Genomic DNA, 18068 nt, shown 5'->3' with positions numbered 1-18068 from the left:
CAAAGAATTGAGGGCAGGGACTTGAACAGATACTTGTACACCAATGTTCCTAACAATGTTATTCATAATAGCCAAAAGGGGAAAACAACCCAAAATGTGTGTTGACAAATGAATGGATAAACAAAATGTGATGTATATATACAATTGACTATTATTTAGCCTTAAAAAGGCTGAAATTCTAATACATGCTACAACACAGATAAACCTTGAAAACATTATGTTATGTGAAAAAAGCCAGACACAAAAGGACAAATATTGTATGATTCCACTCATATGTGGTACCTAGAATAGGCAAATTCATAGGGATAGAAAAGTAGAATAGAGGTTACCAGGGGCTGGCGGAAGGGAACTGGGGAATTATTGTTTAAGATGATGAAAAAAGTTCTTAAATAGTTGGTGGTGACAGTTGCACAACATTGTGAATGTACTTAATGCCACTGAACAGTACACTTAAAATGTTTAAAATGGTAAGTTTCATGTTATGTGTATTTCACCACACACACATACACAAACACAGAGTGCTGTGCAATTTTTGAATGCCTGTCTTGTTCCAGCATTATACTAGTTTCTGAAGATACATTGTAAAAAATACACAAATCCTTTCCTTCCTGGAGTTTACAATCTGGTGAGAGCGGAGTGGTAACACCATTTAAAATCAATGGCCAAAAGATGGTTCATTTGAAAAATAGTTCTGGAGTGACTGGGTAACTATCCGGTATGAAAGTTAATATGTTAGGCCTTTACATTGAAATTAATTCAAGACGGATCATTCATTTAAATGTATAAAATGAAACCATAAGAATGTCAGAAGAATTCATAGGAAAACTTTTTTAAGAGAATAATCATTTTTTAAATGAGTTTATTTCTTTGAGAGAGAGACTGAGCAGTTGGGAGCGGCAGAGGCAGAGGGAGAAGCAGACTCCCCACTGAGCAGGGAGCCTGACTCGGAGCTTGATCCCAGGACCCTGTGATCATGACCTGAGCCGAAGATAGACGTTTAACTGACTGAGCCACCCAGTTGCCCCTAAAAGAATAATCTTAAAATGCGGAAGATGTTTCTAAATAGGAAACAACCTAGAAACCACAAAAGACCAGTGAATTCTACCATATGCAGATAAATAAAATGTGCATAGAAAACCAATCATCATCAAGTCAAAGAACAAATACCAAACGTGGAAAAATATCTGCAACTAATATCACAAACAAAAGATCTAGTTTCCCACATATGTAAAGGGCTGTTGCAAATCAGTAAGAAAAAGATAAAAGGATTTGAGCCTGTATATCATGAGAAGGAAAAACACATGGTTCACTTGCATTTTTAATAAGGAAAATGCAAAATAAAACTACACTGAGATGCTGTTTTTAACTTATCAGATTGGCAAAGTTCAAAAAGTGTGGAGTAAAAGGCACTCTCAATTATTGTTATTGGGAGTAAGCACTGGCCCAACCTCCATGAAGTGCAATTTGGCAATATTTAATAAAATTACAAATGCAAATACATTATGGCTTCCAAATCTCATTTATTTGTTTATGTTATGAATTGTTCTAAGTACGTTCAAAATGACATTTGTCAGAACTAAAACTATGGAACTTTAAAAACTATAAAAAGAAGACATAGGAGAAATCTTTGTGACCTTGGGTTTGGCAAAGATTTCTTAGCCATGATACCAAAAGCACAATGCACAATAAAAATGGGTAAAACGGACTTCATCAAAATTAAAAATGTTTGTGCTTTAAAAGTCACCATGAAGAGAATGAAAAGACAAGCCACAGACTGGTAGATGTATTTGCAAATCATATATGTAATAAAGGACTTGTATTCAAAATATAGAAGAACTCTTTCTTTTTTTTTTTTAAGATTCTATTTATTTATTTGACAGAGAGAGACAGCCAGCAAGAGAGGGAACACAAGCAGGGGGAGTGGGAGAGGAAGAAGCAGGCTCCCAGCAGAGGAGCCCGATGTGGGACTCGATCCTAGAATGCCGGGATCACGCCCTGAGCGAATGCCGGGATCACGCCCTGAGCGAATGCCGGGATCACGCCCTGAGCCGAGGGCAGACGCTTAACGACTGCGCCACCCAGGCACCCCTAGAAGAACTCTTTCAATTCAACAGTAAGACAATGCAAATTAAAAAAAAAAGATTTAAAATAGACGTTTCACTAAAGATATAAGAATGGCAGACAAACACACGAAAAGATGTTCAACATTAGTCATTAGGGAAATGCAAATTAAAAGTACAGTAAGATACCATTTTATACCTAGAAGAATGGCTATATTAGAAAAAATAAAGTAACAAATATTGGTGAGGATATGGAGAAACAGAAACCCTCATCCATTGCTAGTGGGAATGTAAAATGGTACAGGGAATTTCTTAAAAAGTTAAACATAAATTTGCCATACAACCCAGTAATTCTTCACTCCTAGGTATCAACCCCAGAGAAATGAAGACATGGGGGCCACACAAAGATTAGCATGAGAATGTCCAGCACATTGTATGATTAACAGCATATTGTATAATTCCATTTATATGAAATGTGCGGAAAAGGCAAATCTGACAGAAAATAGATCAGTGGTTGCCTGGAGCTGAGGGTGGGAACAGGGAATGACTGCAAACAGCAGAAAAAATATTAAGAGGGTGATGGAAATGTTCTAATGATTAAGGTGATTGCATAGCTGGGTAAATTTTGTTAAATTTACTGAGAGCAGGAGAAATTGCTTAAAATGAGTGAACTTTATAGCATGTAAATTACACCTCAATACAATTATTTTGTAACTGACATTTATACAATGTTAGTCCTTGCAGCACTGTAAGAGCAAAATATTGGCAGCAATATTTTGTCCATCAATAGAGGACTGATTAAACAAATCATAGCGAGTCTATGCAATGTGGTTGCATTAAAAAAAAAAAAAAGGTGCTCCTTTACTTACTGGTATGAAATAATTTTAAGGTTTATTAGGTGAAAGTGCAAGATGTATAGTATGATACCATTTGTGTGAAAAATAGGGAAGGGAAGAATAATGTGTACTTAAGAGTTTGCTTATGTATGCCTAGAATACCTCTGATGTATAATACCTTATATGCCTTATAAAGATACGTTAGAAACTAGTATATTGTTTGTCTCTGGAGAGGACAACTGAATGGCTGGGGATGTAGGTGGAGGGAGACCTTTCATTGCATACTTTAACCATGTAAATTATGACTTATACAGAACGTAAATAAAAAATTAGAACTTTAAAAAGTAATATTCAAATGGAGCAGGTTATTTGACCTTTTCAATTTTCTTTTACAGAAAAAATTACCTCCCAACAGGTGGCGCTCCAGCAACACATACATATTTTTACTTTCCTTTTCGTTTATTTTATTTTGAGAAAAATCCAAATTTGCTCTGATGGGCTTTCTTCTCCATTTGTCACCTTTGAGAAACTTGAATCTAGATTTAGGGCTGAAAGTCTCTCTGCTAGGAGTGCTCCAAAAGGTATTGCCATGTTTCTGAGAACTGTCCAGAAGGGAGAACACCTGGATTGAAAAAAAAAAAAAACTGGGATTGGTTCAGAAAACCAAATAATGCTTGGGTCCTGTTTTCCTGATTGAAACTTGATTGATTGATTGATTGATTGGTTGGTCAAAAGTTTGATATAGGTCAGTGGTTCATCATGAATGCTGGTTTTGCCCTGGCACTTGAAATACCTGGAAATATTTTTGATTGTTACAACTGGGGGTACTACCGACATCTGGTGGATAGAGGCCAGGGATACTGCCAAAAACCCTACAGTGTGCAGGACGGTCCCCTCACGACAAAGAACTATATCTGTCACCCACCCTCCCCTAAGCTTAGAACTGCCTGGAAAAAGGAGATAGACTTGGCAAGAGATGGGAAGGCAGATAAAGGAAAGGTTTAGAGAGCGAGCAAGCGAGCACTGGGGGTAGGGGCAGAGGGAGAAGGTGAGAGAGAATCTTAAGCAGGCTCTGTGCTGAACACAGAGCCCTGTGTGGGGCTCCATCTCGCGACCCTAAGATTATGACCTGAGCCAAAATCAAGAATCAGATGCTTAACTGACTGAGCCACTCAGGCGCCCTGGGAAAGGTAATTTCTTAGGATCAGTATAGAAGGACATACCTACTTGGAGTCCTGAGTTCAGTTTTTCCTCAGTCGCTTTCCTTGAAGGTGGCCGTATTGGTCATTTTCCCGATCCCTGAGGGGCTTAAAAAGACAGCACAATCAAACTCATTTTCCCTCCTCCTCTATGAATTAATTTGATGCATATTTATTGAATGCTTTTCGTGTGCAAGGCTTTGGAGTGGGTGCACTGTCCCGGGGGTGGAAAGAGGACAAGGAGGATGGAGGCTCTGTATATAGTTGCTTCGTGTGTCCCTCTCGCTGTGTTCTTCAACTTTTTCTCACTGGATCCTGACCTTAGTCTCGCTCAGCCTTTCTCTTCATTTCATCCTTTCTACCCAAAGCATAACTGTGTAATCATCCGCTATGCCCTAAGCCGTTCCTTATCTGTACAGTACCTCTGAATAACTTGTCGCCATCCCCCAATTTTACTACGAATTGTGGCAACGTCGCTTTCATTCCCCCTTCCCTTACCTGGTAAAGCTGGTCATTGGACAACAGAGTCTGTTTGTCTGAAGCTACAAAACAAACAAACAAAAAAAACCAAAAAAATACGCAAGGTAGAATGGCGAAGAAATTGGGTTACATTCACACACTGGAGCACTAAATAGCAATAAGGCTTGGTGCAATCCATCTACATACAACAAGGTGGGAAGATCTCACAAGCATGTTTTTCGAATAACAGGAGCACACACACAAGAGTACTTCTGTAGGAGCCCATTGACAAAAGGAATGAAAACAGGCAAAATTAATCAATGTCGTTAGAAGTCAGGAGAGTACTCCCTTTGGGGGACAGGTAGAGGCCAAAAGTGACCAGAAGGGGGACTTCTAGGGTGTTGGTAATATTCTCTTTCTTAAACTGGGTGTTGGATTCATGGGTGGGTTTGCCTCTTTAGCGGTAGGCTTGTCATCCATGCGTGGTTCTCTCTGTAGGTTTTAGTTCAATTAAAGAGGTTTTTAAAAAAATCAGAGGAATCAGAGGAAAATCAGAGGGAGGTGGCTCTTGAGACAGGTAAATATGCTGTGAGTGTCCTTTTCACCCGATTGGGCTAGATGGCAATACATGCCCACCTTATCTCTTCTATTGGGTCTATTATGGTAGGAAGGAAACTGAGGGTCCCAGGTCGTCTCATCTTTTATTGAGGAACATTCTTTTACCTCTTGACTGGCGAACTCCATCCTGTCCAGCAATGAAGTAAACCCCGACAGCAAGGAAGAAAACGCTGATGACTTCAGCGAGGACAAAGCCGGACACAGTGCCTGCATTCAGGTCAATGCAATTCTGACACACTGTGGGGAAAGGGAGGGACAAAGCTCCTTCAGGCTGTGCAGGTGGTTCTTCTGCATCTTTTTCTCTTGCCTACACATGCTAATGCCTCCATTTAGGGTAGCAGACTCCTCTTTCTGTGCAAGGCATGGCAAGGGCATTGCCTGGGAAGATCCCTGGACTAAGAATGCAATACCTCTTGATAGCCCTCCGTTCCCCAGGCATCCTGGGGGAGCTTATGTAGTCTGACCGCTGGGAGCTATGTGAAATAGAAGGACGATCAGATCCCCTTCTCCATGGTCAGCTGCCTTCTACATTTCATGGCTGCTCACCTTGTAATCCCCTCTGTCTCCCTGAGCTACCCCAACTCAGTTTATATAAATAGCTGACTGCTCCAATCCATGAGGGCCTATCCCAAATTAAACCAGGCTTTACAGGACCGGTTACCCTTTTCCAAGGAGATGGGGGAACTGTCTTGTTATATTCAAAAAAAGGCAAGCAGAGATTAAGAGAACAAGAACTATTTAGTGTCTATTAAGCAAATACCGCTTAATTGGACAACAAGCAAACCGAAGGGGATTACATACTCCTGTAATATACTTGGAGTGGTTTTGAAATGTTGCTTGATCCTTGACACTGGTATATCCCTTGAGGGTCCTTGATACTGCTTCCCAGATTCAACTTCTTCTTATTTTTATGGAGAGAAGTTATTTGCTTCCCATCTTTAAACCATTTGACGTCTTTGTCTTGTGACTCGCAAGTCAGAAGTACTGAACCGTCTTCTTGGTCGCCATCCACTTTTACCACAGGAACTTCTGAAATGGGAAAAGCCCTTGTCTGTTAAGGATCTTTCCTCTGAAATTTCCCCTGCCCCAGGCTATCAGGACAAGACCTTTGTAGTGGTGCTTCTCAAACTTTAATGTGCACATGGATCACATGGGGAATCTAGTGAGAATTTCAGATTCTATTTAGTAGTTCTGGAAAGGGGCTGAAATGGGGCATTTCTAACATGATGCCAATGGTGTTGGTTCATGGGTCCCACTTTGAATAGTGCCTAGCCGCTGGGGTCCTGTTTCTACTCCAAGAACTAGAAAATTAATTGCTTGGTTACAGGAAAGCTGCCCAGAAAGGTCTTGACTCATTTCATTGACGATGACCTCTCATTGCTTTTATTACTCATCATCCCATCCCTTCTGTCGCTCAGTCCTATAGGACTGCTAGAGTAGGTACCATATTTCATGAACTTCCTCAGAGTCTGAGGATGGAACGAAGCCATGCACCCTACCTTGCTTCTTCTGGGCTGTAGTGCCTGTAGAGACAGAAAAGAGACAGAGGATTAGCTGGGCATAGAGTTGTCCAGATGCCCTGAAGGGTCATTTCCTTGGTCATTCGAGGCCAAGATAGAGAGATATTCTAATCTAGGAGAGTGGACAGTATCTATACTTATTTCCCTGGGTTGTAGCCTAAATCACCAAATTGAATTCAGGTTGTTGTATAATAAAGAATTTGTCCGGTCTTTGTCATGGATTCCTGGGAGGGAATCCCACAGCCCTGAGATCATGATCTGAGCTGAAATCAAGAGTTGGACGCTCAACTGACTGAGCCACCCAGGGACCCCTTAGTGGGCTTTTGGACCATACATGAATTTGTTACGAGATGACTCAGGATGGGGCTGGTCAAGACCCATGTAATCTGGGAATTTGAGCCCTGGGAGGGGAAGGGAACTGAAGATCGAGTTCAGTCACATGGCCAACAATTCAATCAAGTATACCTATGTCATGAAACCCCAATAAAAACTCAGTGGAGGGGCCCCTGGGTGGCTGAGTCAGTGAAGCGCCTGCCTTGGGCTCAGGTCATGATCCCAGAGTGCTGGGATTGAGTCCCACATCTGGCTCAGTGCTCAGCGGGGAGCCTGCTTCTCCCTCTGCCTCTGCCTCCTGCTCCCTCAGCCTGTGCTCTCTCTCTTTCTCTGTCAAATAAAGAAAATCTTAAAAAACAAACAAACAAAACAACTCAGTGGAGGGGCCCCTGGGTGGCTCAGCTGGTTGAACATTTGACTCTTGGTTTCAGCTCAGGTCATGATCTCTGGGTGGTGAGATCAAGCCCCCAGAGCCTGCTTGAGATTCTCTCCCTCTCCTTCTTCCCCCCCACACTCTCCCGTTCTCTTAAAAAAAAAAAGTCAAGGAAAAAAAAAACCTCAGTAGAGCTTCCTGGTTGGTAAATGCATCAATATACTAGGAGGGTTGTGCATGTCCACAGGGAGAGGGCACAGAAGCTCTGTGTTCAGGGCCTTCTCAGATCTCACCTTTTGTATCTCTTCATTTGGAAAATCCTGATTTTATTTTTTATAATTAAGCTGTAATAGTAAAGTGGCGCCTGGGTGGCTCAGTCATTAAGCATTTGCCTTCAGCTCAGGTCTTGGTCCTGGAGTTCTGGGATGGAGCCCCGCGTGGGGCTCCCTGCTCAGCCAGGAGTCGGCTTCTGCCTCTCCCTCTGCCCCTCCCCCTGCTCATGTTCTCTCTCTCTCTCTCAAATAAATAAATAAATCTTTAAAAAAATCTAAACTGTAATAGTAAATATGGCACTTTCCTGAGTCTTGTGAGTCGTTCTAACAAATTATCTAATCTGGGAACCCTCCAGATTTGTACCCAGTTTGTCAGAAGGGTAGGTGCCCGGAACTTGTGCCTGGAACTTAAAGTGAGGGCAGTCTTGTTGGGCACAGTGCCCTTAACCTGTGGGGTCTGATGTTAACTCTGGACGGCTAGCATCAGAACGATACATAAAGATATTGCCTGTACAGGCCGGAATGCTCTGCTTTTTTAGCAGCTAAAGCTCTGGCAACAAGTGGGTTTACACTAACTAAAGACCTTTTAGAGTATTCTAAATTCCTCAGCCTTGGTGATCCATTTCTTGTAGGAACCCTGAACGTCCTAGGGGAGGTAGCTATTCGACAGCCCTCAAATCTGTCTCAAAACTCAGTGTCGTAGAGTTGCATTGGTAGACGTACTACAGAGGACTAGTTCTGGAATTCAGGTCAGTTGGATCGAATGCAGACATTTACCACGCACTATGAGGTACCTGACATGATTAAGCAGTGTGAAACACAAGAGTGGTGATATAAAGAACTAACTTGCTGCTTCCAAAGAGTTTACGATGAAGTAGGAAAAATAAACACACATGTAATTAATATAATAGAATTTATAAGTTACCTTTAGTAGTCATGTGAATGCATTTGAAAGGGGCTAGAAGTTATTGATTTTGCCCAAGAGTCGGGGACAGGGAAAACTTAACAGAGAAGGTAACATTTGGTTGGGCCTTGAATAATTCCCAACATTTGGTTGGGAATTGAATAATTCACCAGACAGAGAAAGACATTCGGGGAAAAAGAATTGCTGAGCAAAGACACAGGTTGGAAAAGGATGGAGAGGTAGTGTCTCTGGAGGTGGAGCGTGTGATGGGGACAGAGGAAGCATGAATCAAAGTACGAAGGGGGAAAAAAAAGTATGATGGAAATAGTTGGAAGGAGTCCGTTGTTTTAGAACTTCTTGCAGGACTGAACCGATTGTTAATAGTACCTAGCATAGTGTTTGGAACATGGTAGGAGCTTTATATTTGTTGCACGAGTGCATGAATGAATGAATGAGTGAATTAAAAAAAAAAAAAGGCAAGGCAAACAGTTAAGCAGATTTCTCAGCGGCGGTTCTCCCTGACCACCTGACCACCATGGGAGGGACAAAGAGGCCCTTGTTCTAACTCCAATTCTATAGGAGGGACGGTGCAACTGATGGTGAACAGCCTTTAATTTTGCTTCTCTAGGTCTTCTTTCTTTTTAGGATTTGAGAGCTTATGCAGCCAAATTTCCTAGGTTGACTGGTAAGAGGACAGAGCCCATAGGAAGGAGGCATCATCCAATCTCACACAGATCATCGGTGGCAGAGCTTGGACCCAGAGCTCAGGTTTCTGTTGCTCTTTCTGCTGTATCTAGCCGCCTCGCACAGGCTTTCAGCCCTGCCCCTCCGCCTGTGTGGTCTTTAGTGGCTCTTCTTCCATTTCCTGCTGAAATCATCCTAAACTCTCACTGTCCTCCTCAAGCCCCCCATGGAACCATCACCCAGCTCAGTTTCAGCAAGTGGCATTGTCCTGCCACTTAGGTGGTTGAGAACATAGATGCTGTAATGACCTTCTCCAGCTTCCTTCCCATCTACATGCCTACCCGTGGCCAAAGCTATCCGTACTTCCTTTCTCCTCATCTCAGAGGGTATGGTTGCCTTCTCCTCCGCATCCTTGATCCCACTCTTGACTCCATCCTTTCAACATCAACTCCAGGAACTTGCTCTACTCGCTGTGTTTTCCTTTAGCCTAGATATGTGCTCACATTTCTCTCACACTCAAAAATATTTCGTCTTAGATCCTATTTCCTTTTCTACTTACCACTCAAACTCAAACTCTCTTCTTTTCTTATCCAAAAGCCTCAAAGAATAGTCTATACTTGGTGCACTTTATCACCCACCCTCATCTTCTACACATTTCCATTCAGTTTCCACTCATACTACCCCACTGAAAGTGTTACAAATCACCCATAGTCTTTATTTTGCCAAATCCCACAAACTTAAACTCTTAAATATATTCTTCTATCAGCAGGACGTCTCTATAATATTTCACCATTGGTGGTTCTTTCCTTCTGGAAGCTCTCTACTCCCTTGGTTTCTGTGGTATTGCACTCATCTGATTATTCTAGCTCTTTGATCATCCTCTTATCTCTTTTCTGAGATATTTTTCTCTGACTACCCTTTAGAGGTTGATATCCTCTCAGTTCCTTCCTCAGCCCCTCTTCCTCACATCTCACATAGTACTTGTATGCATTCAACAACTTTCATGGTTTTAGCTTCCCCGTGTGTGGAGAACCATCTCTAGTCAAGATTCTAGGCATAAACCCAGTCCATCCACTTCCTATTGTTTCTTTCCAACAGAATATTCGTACATTGCACCTTACACCCAGTCTGGTGACACTGAAGCTTCTCTCTCCAATTAGACTATAAGCTCACTAGGGAAGAAGGTTTTTATTCATCCTTACATCCTCCTAGCCTATCGTGTAACAGGATCTCACTCATATTTGTTGACCAGTTGACCCACTGACCAACTGAGTGAGTGAATGCCTTATAGGTCTCCTCCTAACTCCAGCTCTGAGTTAAGGAACACATACTTTTCTTTTCAGGTTTCTGGCCTGTGCCCTTTTGGGCTACAGGCAACCTAAGATGGCGGCATCCGGGTCCTCTCTCTCGCCAGTAGAGTCCTCTGTTTTCATTTCTTAAGAAACAAGGATCTCATCTCTCCCATGGGACACTGCTTCTCTCTAGCAGAGAACAGTAAGAGGCTTCATTTTTGCCCTTCCTTCTCAGAATTCTAGTGTGACAACTGAGGTAGGCTTGAGGTTAGAGATCCCAATATCCTTTCTCTCCCAGTAATGATCTCTTCCCCTGAGCCTTTCTCTGGACCACCAGAACCCCGTACCTTGAAGAAGAGTGACAGCCAAGATGAGGCCAGCCAGATGCTTCCCCAGCTCCATGTCAGTCTCTGCCTTTCCCCCCGAAGCACTAAGCAACTTCCAGCAGCCAGCCGGCCTGCAGAGCAGCTAGACTGGCTCCGCCCAGCATCATTCAGACTGGGGCCCCTGAGAGGAGGCACGAATCCAGAGCCACCACCCTCTGCTTCAAATGTGGGCAGAGAGGGGCCTCAGTGAGGCTGCAGGTGCATATGTATCTGGCTTTCTGTGAAGAAGTAGAGAATGGGAGGTGGAGGGAGGGAAAGGGAGAGAGTGCTGGATCTCCATCTCAGAGATAGCTGGCACAGAGAAACCCCTTGGGTTCGGGTAGGAGATGGCTTGGGCCGCTTTCTTCATGAGAGGGGTAAACACCTCTGCCACTGCTTGTTGCTAGAACGTCAGCCGGTTGTTGCTTGTTGCTACAACTAATGCATTTCGGTGAGAGCACTCATGTGCGTAGGGCTGGAGTTCCGAACCCAGCACCACCTCAGTCCAGGCCCTTGCTCAGGAATTTTTCACTGCTCTTCTGAGACAAGGTCATCAAAAAGGTGCTGCCTGGAAGAGAATGGGTAGGATAATTGCAACGAGACAAGCCATACGTTTCCAGGACCAGATCCTGAGCTGAGTTTCCAGGATCTTAGGCCTCTGTCTCCCTCAGCCGGTCAGTCAGTGAGTCAACAAAAATCTACAGACCTCTCGTTATGTGCCAGGCATAAGCCAGGTGGTGGAGATACAGAAAGGAGAAAGATACATGCTATCTCTGCCCTCAGGTAAATTACACTCCAACTCTGGCAGTGTAGACAGTTTGGGTACCCATAGGCCACAGGGGAGAAAAGTCCACTTATCTCCTGGGGAGGCTCAACTCTGCCTGTGAGTCAATCATATTGTTATTAATAATTATCTCTTATTGAGCACATGTGATGTCTCACGTACCATGCAAACGTCTTGTCTGAATCCTTATTGGGATACTGAGAGATTAGGCTCTGAAAAATTCCATGACTGGCCCAGGACCAGTGGGTAGGCAGTATTGGAGCTGGGATTCAAATGTCTGCTTTGGGGGGCTCCAAAGCCCGACCTCCCACTGGTAAGAAACTACTTAGTCTGGTGTCCCAGGCTGCCCAGGGAGGATCTTTGACAGGGTCCCAAGAAAGACCAGAAATGGGGAGAACTTTGCTGGTATGGCTTATGGGACGGGGCTCACAGTCTCTCTCAAGGGTTTTGAGAGCTGGCAGCTTTCAGGGGGTGACTAAATGTAGTTACCCTGTTGACAGAAACTCTGATATTACTGTTTTTCATCAGTGACCAGGGAAAGAACATCCTAAATATTCTTTTACTTCCTAGAAGTCTAGGCAACCTTTTCCACATTCTCTGCTCTCTCTTCCACTTCACCCCCAAGCTCAGTGCTTGGAGAAAGAGCAATTTGCACCTGCTTCCTTCCTACCCCACCCCCAGTCTACCGCTACCCTGACAGTCTCCCGTGATCAACGGCAGAGAGCAGAGAAATAGGCGTCTTCTAGTTCCTCCCCCACTCCTTTACTTTTTCCGGGTACCCATGAGTCAGTTGGGGGAGGGCATCTCTCACCCTGGCTGATAGTTCTGTGATCTGGGTCTACCTACTGAAGGGATTCTGCTGGAAAATGGAACACTGTAGGTTTCTGGCTGGCTTGATACTGGCTGTCCTTCTCTCCCGAGGTAAGGCTTCTCCAGGTGGTGGGGGCATCTCGGAGAAGGGACCTGAGAGGGACATTCGCACCTGGACTGAACTCCACTTGGAAGTCCTTCTTAATGCTAGCTTCACTTCACCAGGCAGAGTTGTCAAGGAGGGCAGGGTTGGGATGCAGCACAGGGTTTGGGTTTGGGAAACAGGCCCTTGGCTTTGATTGACTCCAGCTAGGTGCGCGTGGTAGCCTTGAATGTCTCTCTAAAGGTCTTAGGCGAGAGATTGGCAGGAAATGTGCAGTCTGCGGGGGCCTGAGCCTAAGGCTGGTAAGGGAGCACTAGTCCTTCTAGGACAGAGAGTCTCTGGTATCTAGGACTCTTAGCCATTTGGCCATAATTTTTCACCACCAGGAACCATGCCCCAGTTCTCAGGGGGATGCTTTAAGAGAAAGCTAACTTTAGGTTGAGAAGGAAGGAGGGCAGGTCTGGGGTGGTAGGATATCAACTCATCTTGTTTTGCCTGGTCTTAAAACTGATAGTGCCTTGTCCCAGACACCCCCTCAATCTCAGGCAAATGGGGACAAATGCTTTGGGACATCCGGGATTTCCAATGAAAACAGATTCCCATGGAAGACGTGATTGTAGGATATGAAGCATCTGGTGTACGTGTATCTTCCTGAGATACACGCACATACTCTTGGCCTGCTTGAGATGCACGAGAAATGGCTCTTTGCGGGTTTCCCAGACGATGCTCTTGTATTCAAATCGGTAACTGAATATGAATTCGGGGGAAATCTGGATTCCACTTTTCCCTGGGATTGGAGATACAGATTCTCGTGCGTCCGGGGGCTGTGAAGATGCTCTCAGTCAAAGCAATCTAGTGGATCTAGAAAGGTGCTGTGCATACCTCCAGCCCTTAAATTCCCTACAAGGCTTGAGTTGTGTGGAGCCCCAAGAGTGATTTTGATAATTTTTTTTCTACCTCCCTCCCCTTAATCAAGGGTAGAATAACTAAAAATCTTTACATGGGATTTGCCCTGGGTCTCCTTCTGGAGTAATTCATACCAGCTTCTCTCCTACCCCAGCCATCACTGGGGTTGGGGAAAGACTGGTCCTTGGAAAGACTTTAGTGGTGAGAGTCCCGTTCTCTTGGTAGTTGTTGGGGCAGGGGCAAAGAGGGAGGGAAGAGGCTGAGAAGTTCAAGTGGGAGGGTTGTAGATGGTTGGGAAGTAGAATTAGAAGTTTTGTTGGAGGGGCACCTGGGTGACTCAATCGGTTAAGCATCTGCCTTTGGCTCAGGTCATGATCTCAGGGTCAAGGGATCAAGCAGTTCATCGAGCCCCTTGTCAAGCCCCTCCTTGGGCTCCCTGCTCAGCAGGGAGGCTGCTTCTCCCTCTGCCCCTCCCTTCCCTTCCCCCGCTGCTCCTGCTCTCTCTCTGTCTCTAGTAAATAAATAAAATCTTAAAAAAAGTTTTGTTGGAGAACAAGTGTGGTCATTTCCAGCCAAGGAACATTCTTCTGCCTTTCCATATCTCCTGGGTGCTTCAGCAGTCTACACTCCCCTTCTACTTCTAATCAGTGGTCTGAACTCATTTCCAGGAAGGTTCCTGGATCCACCCGGGTCCACAGTTTTCTCTTTTGCTCCATGTCCATCAGGATCTGTGCTCTGCTTGGACTGAATCCTTGCATCCTTCCTGGCCCCTGCAGTTCATGGAAAGTCTCCCAAAGCCTTTTTCTTGTGACTTCTGCCTCTCTCACTAGAAACCATAAATTGTCCTAGACTTAGAAAGTGGTCCTTTTTAAAGTATAAACCTCAGCAGAATAAGGCATCTGCTGCAGATCGAACAGCTGGCTGCAATCATGGTTGGATTTTTTTGTTGTTGTTTTCCTTGTAGTGAGCCCCTCCAAGGTAGACGTGGAGGAATTTGAGGACCAGGTGTTCCTGCATTGCAATACCAGCATCATACTGGTAGAGGGAACAATGGGAACACCACTCTCACAGAATAAAAGTTGGAACTTGGGAAAACGCATCCTGGACCCACGAGGAATGTATAGGTGCAAGGGGACAGATGAACAAGATGACAAAACAACTTACACGCAAGTATACTATCGAAGTATGTGCCTTTTGGATCCTTTGGGTTGGAATGAATGGGACCTCTGGATATGAGAACCTTGTACCCAGAGGGGACTACGATGGACCAAAGTGTTCTCTAAACAAAGTGGGGTCACTCTTGTAATGATATGAGCCAGACGTTGGAGCTTAACTGATGGAAAAAACAGCAGGGGCCTTGTCACTCAAGCAGTAGAGGCTTGGTTGGGAGAGTGGTTTGGCCCTGCTGCCTTGTTTACATTCTTACAAAGCTAGTACTGCTTCTTGGCTCTTTTCAGGGATTCCTTGGGATTAAGGGCAGAGGTGTGTGTAGCAAGGGCATCAGCAGGCCTTTCTCCAGGGATCTTACTGAAGTTTGGGTCTTGGTGTGAGGTCCTGGGGTTGCCCTAGGAGGCAGAGACGGTTCCCTGGTCTTGAAGGCTCTCCAGCTCTCCTCTTGCTCCCCTTCCCCGCCAGTGTGTCAGAACTGTGTGGAGCTGGACTCAGCCACCCTGGCTGGCATCGTCATCACTGACATAATTGCCACTCTGCTCCTTGCTTTGGGAGTCTATTGCTTTGCTGGACATGAGACTGGAAGGCTCTCCAAGGGTAAGTAGAAGGGACAGAGTGTGCGTGCGTGCACATGTATGTTGTGGGTGTGGGTGTGAGTGTGCACCTGCTAAGAAAGGGGCTGGCAGTGGGTTGTATCTCATCTGGGAGTCACTCTCGCAATATCCCAAGGACTCCTAACACTGGTTATTGGAAGACTTGTGCCCATACTGCCCATGCAGACTTCTGAGGGTATGACCAGCTGCAGTCCTCCTGCAATGTTCATGAGCTCTCATTGTCCCATCCTCCTAGGTCGTTAATGACTCTTTCCCTTTGTTTCTTCTAGCGGCTGACACTCAAGTTCTGTTGGAAAATGACCAGCTCTATCAGGTGAGCCCTGAGGGGAAGAAGACATGAATGGGAGGGGATGGGAGGGGATGAAGAGGCTGATGCTAGGTGTTATGCGTACGGATGAAGGGTCCTAGTGGGGAACTCATCACTGGTAGGGTTGGAAAACTTAGGCAAGAGCTCTCATCTCTGAGGCCTACTGCGGTCTTCCCTGGGAGAACCCGACCCTGCCTTACGGTTCCCCCTTCTCACCTCCTAGCCCCTTCGAGATCGGAATGATGCTCAGTACAGTCATCTTGGTGAAAACTGGCCTCGGAAGAAGTGAACCTGAGACCGGTGGCTTATGGGAGTATCGACTGTAACTGCGTCCCTTGCTCAGCCAATAAAACCGTCTTTCACTCAGCAGGTGCCTGGACTTTTCAAGGCTCTCTGGCAAGGCATGGGAGTTGTCCTGACTTGGCTGGACCCTTGCTTGCCCTCCCTGCCCACCTGTGTCCTTCCTGCATTGTTGCCATTCCTCTGCCCCAGATGGACAGTGTGATGGGCAGTCTCCCACCCCTTTCTGGCCCACTGGTGTTTCTGGCCCAGTGGGCTCCCTCTGCTGCTTGTTGCCTCCAGCCCCCTATTACAACCCCTTAAGGGCTTTGGTTTTCTCACCACAGTTGAGGACAGGCTGCTATGTTTACAGACCCAGCCACACAGAAGTTTCCATGACATCATGAGCAGAGGTGGTGGAAACATCAAGGGCCCAGGAGATCACTTCTTATCAAGACTTGGAGAGCGCATGTGACAAAGTCCCACTTCTGCTAAGGGGATGGCCTTGGCTTTATGACCCCCTGGGAGTGGTAGCCTCTAGTTGCGAGGATGTTTCGACATAGGCCTGTTCAGTACCCTTTACTCCTGTACAGAAGGTACCATGCACCTTCCTTTCCTTAGAATCTGTCCCTGTCCCACCCCTGCCTTCTAATTAATATCAGAAACTCTTCATTATCCCTCTTCACCCACTCGGAAAGCTGGATTTGGAGAGCGGACAGGGGCTTGGAATATTTTCAGTGGATGTCATTTTCAGCTAGTGGGTTGGTGGTGGTTCTGAAACCTTGGGAGCCTGAAGGATTTATTAAAAATAGGGACACGTGGACCCCACTCTGGGCTCCTAGCCCCCAGGTGATTCCGAAGCAGCCCCAATTCAGAGAGTCTCTGGTTTAGAAGAAGAACTGCGGCCACTGACTCTTTCGTGTCCTTTATGCTCATTCCTGTCTACCACAGGGGCAACCCCTCCTTTTGTTCTCTGAGTTATGGTAACTGAAACAACTTCGCGACAGTTTAATAAGAGTGGGAGTTTCCAGGGGCGCCTGGGTGGCACAGCGGTTAAGTGTCTGCCTTCGGCTCAGGGCGTGATCCCGGCGTTGTGGGATCGAGCCCCACATCGGGCTCCTCCGCTGTGAGCCTGCTTCTTCCTCTCCCACTCCCCCTGCTTGTGTTCCCTCTCTCGCTGGCTGTCTCTATCTCTGTCAAATAAATAAATAAAAATCTTAAAAAAAAAAATAAGAGTGGGAGTTTCCAAGATCAGCGTTCCCAAAGTGGGAAAGAATGAACAACCACACAGCCAGAGATCTGGATGATTCTACCTGCCATCTTCCTGAGCTACACGTAGAGGCTGATTTTGTCAGAGACAATGAACTTCCAGTGCACACCTGATTCATTCATGGTTATAGCTTATTTCTGCCCTTTACATCCCTAGGACTGTAGTCCTCTGCAGCCTGCCTGTGGCTTCACATTGGATCCCTCCGCCTTGGGCAACTTTCTGGTGCCTTCTACTGCACCCAGTACTTGTCTGCTGCCCACACCCTGCACACTTACCTTCACCTGGTAGTCCTTGTAGGCTCCTATATCCCCGCATACCTCTCACCAGTTCTCAACATTGCATGCACTTGGGAATCTCGAGGGCTTCTGATTATCTTGGGTGAGGGCATCAGGACTTTCAAACGGCTTAAGGTGATTTCTTTGTGAAGCCAAGGTTGAGAAAACTGCCCTCCACCTGAGCCCTTCTGGAAACTTGTGTCCCTTTGGTTCTCTCTCTCTCTTTTTTTTTTGTGCCTTTCTTTTTTTTAGTTTTTTTTTTCTTAATTCATTTATTTGTTAGAGAGAGAGAGAGAGACAGAGAGCACAAGCAGGGGGAGCAGCAGGCAAAGGGAGAAGAAGGCTCCCCGCTGAGCAAGGAGCCTGATGTGGGACTCGATCCCATGACCTGAGCTGAAGGCAGATGCTTAGCCGACTGAGCCAGCCAGGCATCCCTTTTTTTTTTTTTTTTTTTGTGGTTTTAATAAACAGCTTCACTGGGGCGCCTGGGTGGCTTGGACAGTTGAGCATACGACTCTTGATTTCGGCTCAGATCATGATCTCAGGGTCATGAGATCAAGACTTGTGCTGCGCTCCACACTCAGTGGGGAGTCTGCTTGAGATTCTCTCTCTCCCTTTCCTCCCAACACACTCTC

General features: G+C 45.4%; 2 protein-coding genes across 3 annotated transcripts; one reads left to right on the top strand and one right to left on the bottom strand.

Annotated features, from left to right (window-relative positions):
- Positions 1 to 1879: 1879 nt before the first annotated feature.
- Positions 1880 to 11010, bottom strand: LOC113260001 (T-cell surface glycoprotein CD3 gamma chain). Of its 2 annotated transcripts, none has more exons than XM_026505650.4 (7): positions 10898 to 11010; positions 6672 to 6695; positions 5974 to 6201; positions 5278 to 5409; positions 4594 to 4637; positions 4120 to 4203; positions 1880 to 3518 (listed from the first exon to the last, which is right to left on the bottom strand). In XM_026505650.4, exons 1-6 carry the CDS (start codon positions 10950 to 10952, stop codon positions 4138 to 4140), a joined length of 549 nt encoding a protein of 182 aa, XP_026361435.1. In that variant the 5' UTR covers positions 10953 to 11010; the 3' UTR covers positions 1880 to 3518; positions 4120 to 4137. The 2 variants fall into 2 exon arrangements, with proteins under 2 accessions (XP_026361435.1, XP_026361436.1); XM_026505651.4 differs by having other exon boundaries at positions 3267 to 3518; positions 4124 to 4203; positions 10898 to 10999.
- A 1474-nt stretch (positions 11011 to 12484) lies between these two features.
- On the top strand, positions 12485 to 17118 carry LOC113260002 (T-cell surface glycoprotein CD3 delta chain). Its single transcript, XM_026505653.4, has 5 exons — positions 12485 to 12620; positions 14483 to 14701; positions 15154 to 15285; positions 15572 to 15615; positions 15833 to 17118. The coding sequence occupies exons 1-5, from the start codon at positions 12566 to 12568 to the stop codon at positions 15896 to 15898; spliced, it is 516 nt and encodes a 171-aa protein (XP_026361438.1). The 5' UTR covers positions 12485 to 12565; the 3' UTR covers positions 15899 to 17118.
- Positions 17119 to 18068: the final 950 nt, after the last annotated feature.

Source organism: Ursus arctos, unplaced genomic scaffold (assembly GCF_023065955.2).
Source record: "Ursus arctos isolate Adak ecotype North America unplaced genomic scaffold, UrsArc2.0 scaffold_22, whole genome shotgun sequence".
NCBI lineage: Eukaryota > Metazoa > Chordata > Mammalia > Carnivora > Ursidae > Ursus > Ursus arctos.
This window is presented reverse-complemented; position numbering and strand designations above follow the sequence as displayed.

What these genes read in the sequence shown, in the direction of transcription:
- LOC113260002 (XM_026505653.4), top strand. Translation starts at nt 12,566, where the DNA reads ATGGAACACTGTAGGTTTCTGGCTGGCTTGATACTGGCTGTCCTTCTC. An exon ending in CACGCAAGTATACTATCGAA is followed by an intron (nt 14,702 to 15,153) that starts GTATGTGCCTTT and finishes CTTCCCCGCCAG; the next exon opens with TGTGTCAGAACTGTGTGGAG. An exon ending in AAAATGACCAGCTCTATCAG is followed by an intron (nt 15,616 to 15,832) that starts GTGAGCCCTGAG and finishes CTCACCTCCTAG; the next exon opens with CCCCTTCGAGATCGGAATGA.
- LOC113260001 (XM_026505650.4), bottom strand. Translation starts at nt 10,952, where the DNA reads ATGGAGCTGGGGAAGCATCTGGCTGGCCTCATCTTGGCTGTCACTCTT. An exon ending in TGGAGTTCGCCAGTCAAGAG is followed by an intron (nt 4,638 to 5,277) that starts GTAAAAGAATGT and finishes TTTGTTTTGTAG; the next exon opens with CTTCAGACAAACAGACTCTG. An exon ending in CCAATGACCAGCTTTACCAG is followed by an intron (nt 4,204 to 4,593) that starts GTAAGGGAAGGG and finishes TGTCTTTTTAAG; the next exon opens with CCCCTCAGGGATCGGGAAAA.